The following is a 6,682-nucleotide window of genomic DNA, read 5'->3' on the forward strand; positions in this document are numbered from 1 at the left end:
TGGGAGGAGGAAAATTTTGCAAGTCATATTTGATTGAGCTAGCTGACGCCGTAACTAGTCATTCATCCACTGCCCGTGTTTTGTGGCTTCAGCAAGTTTCAGTAGCACAGGCACTACGGCGAAGAACAGGGGTAACAGTCTAGGTTCATCTCCATTTGGCGAACCTTTGATAGCAGCAGGTTAACAGGACGGGAAAGACAGAGCACGACAAAAGGGAAACCGTCAATCCGAACAGGAGTCGTAGGAGACAGAGATGTGAAGGCTCGAAGCAGGGACAAGGAGCAAAAAGACCCCAACCCAGCAAAACCTGAAATCTGAGAAAAAATGGAAAAGATTTTTAAAGCAATATTTTCTTGCAGAACAGGAGGAGGGACAGGAGAAAGGAGATGGCATTTTAAAACACTGTTAAACTCCACCTGCTGCAAACCTTTCCAAGCCAAGGTTCAAAAGGTGCTGAAGCAGTGAGCAATCCCTCTGGACTTAATGATGGCAAAGAACATTCGAAGGCTGCAGAATACACAGCGTTTGTTTGGTGAAGACGAAGAGTCCACCAAGCACACCGCTTGGGATAATACAGGGGACGACCTTGGTGTGGCACCAGCTCCTCTAGCTCAGGGGTCTGCGACCTGCGGCTCTCCAGATGTTCATGGACTACAAATCCCATCAGCCCCTGGAGATTCACCGGATCAGAGTGAAGAGCCACAGGTTGCAGACTCCTGCTCTAGCTGCTCGGCTGCCTCAGAGCCCTTCGTTCTCTGCAGATACGAGACTTGCGGCCCACTCCTAGGAACGCTTACTCTGAAGCAAGTCCCATTGGCCATGTCACCTTTCTGCCTGAGCATGGGCTTTGAAGGGATCTCACATTAAATACAACTATGGCTGCCAGCCCCAAAGCCATAGTGACTTAAGAAGGCTTGGGGGGTGGGGGTGGGGCAGGAAATGCTACAGAGCTCACTCATTCCAAGTCTCTTGCTCTTTAAGAGATCTGCAATGGCTGAGAGGGGAGGACGCCCTCTTCTTCAAAATGTGTCCCCCCGCCCCCGCAAGAAACGAGGGTCGTGTAGCACCAGGTGTTTACTCCTAGGACTGGAGTACACTCCAAATGGTGTATCGGATTGCAGCGTGTGCGCATTAGCAATAAGCAACAGCAAAATCAATTCTTAATTACAGTACAGATTGATCGTGGGATCTCTCCATAAAGAGTTTCTTCGGTTTCAGCATAACGCCAAGGCCTACCCTTGATTATAAAATTTTCCTTTATTGTAATGTTGACTATTTCAATTTTTCACCTTGCAGTACTTTGGGTTTGCCGCTCCATTTTCCAGCTGCGGGATACATTTGCAATTAATATTAAATAAAACAAAGGGTTTGAAATTTCATGAGATTACCGTAATACACTTCCCCGTGCTAGCGTGCTCATTTAGAAAAGCAAAATCCGAATTTGACAGGTACCGCATATATATGTATTTCCAATTTCCCCCAATTTTTTGTTTTCTCGGGGCTTCAAAATTTCACATCTCGAGTGATTTCCTACACTCCGTTCAGCGGGGCTCAAACTTCTAAAAGCTCAACACGTGTCTTGAATATCTGGATACTCCTCTTTTCGAAAGGAAGGGATTAATGAATGATAAACAAACCCATTTTTTTTTTCAATCTCTTATTTCATCACCAGCCACGTCAAAAATATACCCGGAGTTGTGCGTTAGTAAAGACGTAATTCCCCCACTGGGAAAGCGCGGAGAAACTTACTGCCACTGTGTGCACCCATTCAATTTCTCCATGTTCAGTCAAAACATGTCTACACCCATGTGCAAAACATAACCTCAATTTGCCGAACAGTGGTACCACCAACCTGTATACAGCCCAGAATCAGGAGTCTGCAACCTGCGGCTCTCCAGATGTTCATGGACTACAACTCCCATCAGCCCATGCCAGCATGGGCAGGGGCTGATGGGATTTGTAGTCCATGAACATCTGGAGAGCTGCAGATTGCAGACCCCTGGCCCAGATGATTTCCTCCTTATACAATCAGGAACGTTCCAGCATGACAGATGTGTAGCTAATACAAACTCAACTATCATCAGGGAGACAGGATGAAAACCCACCACCTATGTCAACCTTTTCCTCATTTCCATATATTACAGCGCTCTATAAAAACATTTCCAACTTTGCTCTTCTTTGTCTTCTTAAAGCATTTAAACAATACAAGACTAAAAGATGTCTGGAAATATGCCTTATACAAAAATGATTTTTGTTTTCTTTTAAAATCTTAAAACAACATTCAAAAAGGCACTTCATTATGGAAGAAAGTAAGTCCAGAGTCAGGTCAACTGCTCCACAAGCAGGGGCGGGGGTCAGGGGTCAAAGTGGTCTGCATAGCAGGGCGGGGTGAGTAGGAAAGGGGTTAAGTCGAGCTGCTGAAATAACATCAAACTTTAATTTTTTTTGGCATGTTTTAAGAAAAAAAGCTGATCCTGTAAAACGTGTCCGTTTATGAAATTCATTAAAACTGTCCCATTCAAAATAGCTTCTTTTTTTTTTTTTTATAAAAAGTAGTTCTATCACCTTACGGCGTCAGTATTCCCCAGATGGAGTAGAGTCAACCCATGATTGTCCTTCACGTACAGCATGTAAGAGGAAGATCGGGAGTAGCACGACTCTCGGCGGGAGCAGCCTCCTCGAAGCGGCGCGAGACTGCGTGCCCTGGGCGGCCACAGCGGAGCCACGAGTCCGGTCAAATCGGCTACCTGTTGCAAAGTTTATGAAGCATAGTGTAGACTTCCTCCTCTTTGCTTAGTCCTTCAAAGAAGGGAATAAGGTCTAACAATTCCGTGTCAGTCATGTCGTCGAACCAGGATTGCACAGGCACCTGGAACAAAAAGGGAAAAGAGGAAATGCCTTTATGACAGGGAATGTTTTTATTTGGAAGACTCTGTCCGCGCCTGGTTGCTGTGATGGATCTTGCCTTTGGTGCTTCAGTTGGTGAGAAATGGTCCACCGTTGGGCACGTTAATTCACACTCAACAAAAACAATGGCCCTTTCTCCATCAACCTTTTAAAATGTTTTGAGGCAAGAAATAAAACATTTCTTCTGGAGAGTTCCACACTGCCCCCCCCCCCCCCCCCGGTTACATTCCGAAAATGTTTTTATTTCCAGTCTGGAAACATTTATTGTGAAACCCCTTCCACAATGATACAACTGATACACTTTCTCACATTCTGCTTCATTGTTCAAAATACAACATCAGAACTGATTTGAGAACTGTACTACCAACAGGGTTTATGCTCCTTTCTGATAAAATAAAAATGGCTAAGCTTCTAAATAACTCTAATGTTGAAATCTCTGAAGCTGTTGCTATATTTTTACTCTGTGTACTGCAAGTTGCGCAATAATGATCTCCTTATTGTATTTGAAATTCTTGACACACACTGGTTTTATGCCTAATAAAGGTTTTGGATTTGGATTTGATTTGACTCTATATTTAACAGGTTTTATCTTTCCCATTGCGTTTTTCATGTCTCTGTGTCGTCCCTGAACTTCCCATTGGTGCCATTTTATCCTGTGTCTGAGCGCACTCCGTTCTCTGTAGCCTCTTTACTTTTGCCCAGTCTGTGTGTGTTTGTTTTTAAAGAAATTTGGTTAAACCTTCGAAGCATCAATTACACAATCAAGGATCCACACATCGAGTCTTCGAAGCATCGATTCTACAAATAGCCAAAAAAGAGAGGAAAAACCCCTCATAGCAGCCATGAAACATTTCGAGGGGGTGACAGCGAACAAATGGGGAGGGGGGGGTGGGGTTGAAAATGTTTTGCAAACATTTCAGGTGACTTGTGCGGAACGGGTCAATGTCTTATGTGTATGTGTTAAGTGCTCTCACTTCTGATTTATGGCGATTCTATGAATTAATGACCTCCCAAACGTCCTATTGTTAACAGCCTTGCTCAGGTCTTGCAAACTGAGAGCCATGATTGAAGAAGACAAAGACTCTGGATTTATATCCTGCCCTTCTCTCCTATAAGGAGACTCAAAGGAGATGACAAACTCCTTTTCCCGTCCTCTCCCCACAACAGACCCCTTGTGAGGTAGGTGGGGCTGAGAGAGATCTGAAGAACTGTGACTGGCCCAAGGTCATCCAGCAGGAATGTAGGAGTGCAGAAACACACCTGTTTCACCAGATAAGCCTCTGCCACTTAGGTGGAGGAGTGGGGAATCAAACCTGGTTCTCCAGATTAGAATCTACCTGCTCTTAACCACTACACCACGCTGGCTGAGAGAGTTCCAGTAAACTGCGACTAGCCCGAGGTCACCCAGCAGGAATATAGAGGCAGGGATGGAGTCAAACCCTCTCATGGTGGGTCTTCCTCTGTTCCTGCTGCCTTCAACTTTTCCCAGCATTCTTGTCTTCTCCAGCTACTCCTGTCTTCTCATAATGTGGCCAAAGAATGATATCCTCAGTTCAATAGCCTTACAATGTTTGTACCGCTTCCTCCTTTCCTTGCCCTTCAATGAGATTTCACTGGTTTAAGAACTAACCATTTGCGATGCCTCTCTATAGTTCTGTGGAACAGTTGGTGTATTGCATAAGATAGACCAGATGCTCCATAATTTCAGCAGTTTCTACCAAATTCTGAAAATTCAGCTTCCATTCAAGCAAAAAATAATATCTAACTGTTAAGGATGGCCTGCTTTGAAAAACTGAATACCTATAAACGCAAGAAATAAATGTTGTTCATCCACCTTAATTGTCGTACTTGTATGCTTTAAGGATATTTTATTGGGGCACATGCAAAACAATTCCATATCACAGATAATTAGAAATTTGAGGTCTGGCTTTTAGCACTCAGGTTGCTGGAGAAAGCAAGAAATAGGATACTGGGCCTAAGATCTTGGATGCGTCCCTTTCACCCCTCCTCTCCTCAATTTGAATAACAGTCCATTAGGACGAAGCTCTAGAACCTTTGCCAAAGCTTTGGAAGATTAATAATAATAATAATAATAATAATAATAATAATAATAATAATAATAATAATAATAATAATAATAATAATAATAATAATAATAATAATAATAATAATAATAGTAGTAGTAGTAGTAGAAGAAGAAGAAGAAGAAGAAGAAGAAGAAGAAGAAGAAGAAGAGTTGGATTTATATCCCCCCTTTTATCTTCTGTAAGGAGACTCAAAGGGGCTTACAATCTCCTTTTCCTTCCCCCCTCACAACAAACACCCTGTGAGGTAGGTGGGGCTGAGAGAGCTGTGAGGTAGGTGGGGCTGAAAGAACTGTGACTAACCCAAGGTCACCCAGCTGGCACGCGTTGGAGTGCACAAACTAATCTAACTCACCAGATAAGCCTCCACAGCTCAAGTAGCAGAGCGGAGAATCAAACCCGGTTCTCCAGATTAGAGTGCATCTGCTCTTAACCACTGTGCCACGCTGGAACGACAGGTGGGAAAAAGACAGCAGACCATATCATTGCAAGCAGGATGTCTCCTGCAATGGGGACAACACAGGCTTCTTTCTCTCTCCACAGACTTCCAAACTCTGCAAACATCTCTTGTTTTAATTCACCACCAAATCACATGGATCGCAGTTCTGGGTTAGGTATAGTTAATAGGATGTGGTTAACTCCAAGTGGAAGGCTCTGTTTTAACAGCAATGATTTATTGTTCAAATATTTGCATGGTTTGGGGAATTGTGTGCACATAAAAGGGTGACGGATTCCAGGCGTCAGTGCATACCCAGCATAAAAATCTTCATCAGTACTGACTGATTTAAAACATGACGCTGGTCAGTCCAAAAGGTTTCCCGCAGGGCTTTTCACAGAGTCAGTGTCTCATTTCACCTGTTCTCAGTTAGCACAACATTATCGTCCACAAAGTTTGTGGCAGTTTAGACAAGACCCTTAGACTGTGCAAAGTCAGACGGGGAAGCTCTTTTGCCGCACAAACACTGTATTTCCCGGTCAGCACTGAAAATCCAGAGCAAACCTGTTCATCACCGTTGCCTTTTTAAATGCTGACACCGCAGAGAAAGACACGTTTGCCTCTGAGCATTACCGACCACCTCTCAATGCGGATATTAATACGCTGCACCTCCCACTGACTGGTACGAGCATTTTCACAAGACAGCAAGCACCGAAGTACACAATCCCGGGGAAAGCGGCACTGCTCTGCGTCCTGCAGCTGCAGCTACTCACTGCATTTTCAGGATGGAAGATGTAAGATGCAGGGGAGTTGTCGACAATGATGACTTTGCTCAACTCTCGCCCCAGGCGGCTGAGATCCTTCACGTAATTCCCTCGGTGGAAAACGCAGGATTCTCGGAAGAGCCGGGCCCTGAACACTCCCCAGCGATCCAACAGGTCTGCCACTGGGTCTGCATACTTAGATAAAGAAGGAAAACCATTAAAACACAGCACCCAACTTCCGTTTTCCCACAGAAATCGGGATAGTTTCATAGAGCAGATGTTACTGATCCCCCTCCCACAAGAAAACTACAGTGAGAGTTTTGTTATGCTCCTGCAAAGGCTGAACATAAAACATTCCACAGGTATGAGAGGAATGAGAGGTGTCTGTCTTCCCTCCTGCCTCTGCGAAGAAGTTTTTGGATGCTCTGAACATGAGTTGGAAGAAGTGGTAACCATGTGTCTGCAATCTACCTTTGTGAGATGCCATAAAA

General features: G+C 44.2%; 1 protein-coding gene across 2 annotated transcripts in view; it reads right to left on the bottom strand.

Moving 5' to 3' along the window:
- Positions 1 to 1,238: 1,238 nt before the first annotated feature.
- CTDSPL (CTD small phosphatase like) overlaps positions 1,239 to 6,682 on the bottom strand; it is a 74,935-nt gene continuing 69,491 nt past the window's right edge. For both annotated transcript variants that reach the window (XM_048510602.1, XM_048510601.1), the window contains 2 exons: positions 6,201 to 6,386; positions 1,239 to 2,869 (listed from right to left, as the gene is read on the bottom strand). In XM_048510602.1, coding sequence (XP_048366559.1) covers positions 2,744 to 2,869; positions 6,201 to 6,386 — 312 coding nt within the window. In that variant the 3' untranslated portion in view covers positions 1,239 to 2,743. The remainder of the gene's footprint in view (positions 2,870 to 6,200; positions 6,387 to 6,682) is intronic.

This window comes from Sphaerodactylus townsendi, linkage group LG11 (assembly GCF_021028975.2).
Source record: "Sphaerodactylus townsendi isolate TG3544 linkage group LG11, MPM_Stown_v2.3, whole genome shotgun sequence".
Taxonomy (NCBI): Eukaryota; Metazoa; Chordata; class Lepidosauria; order Squamata; family Sphaerodactylidae; genus Sphaerodactylus; species Sphaerodactylus townsendi.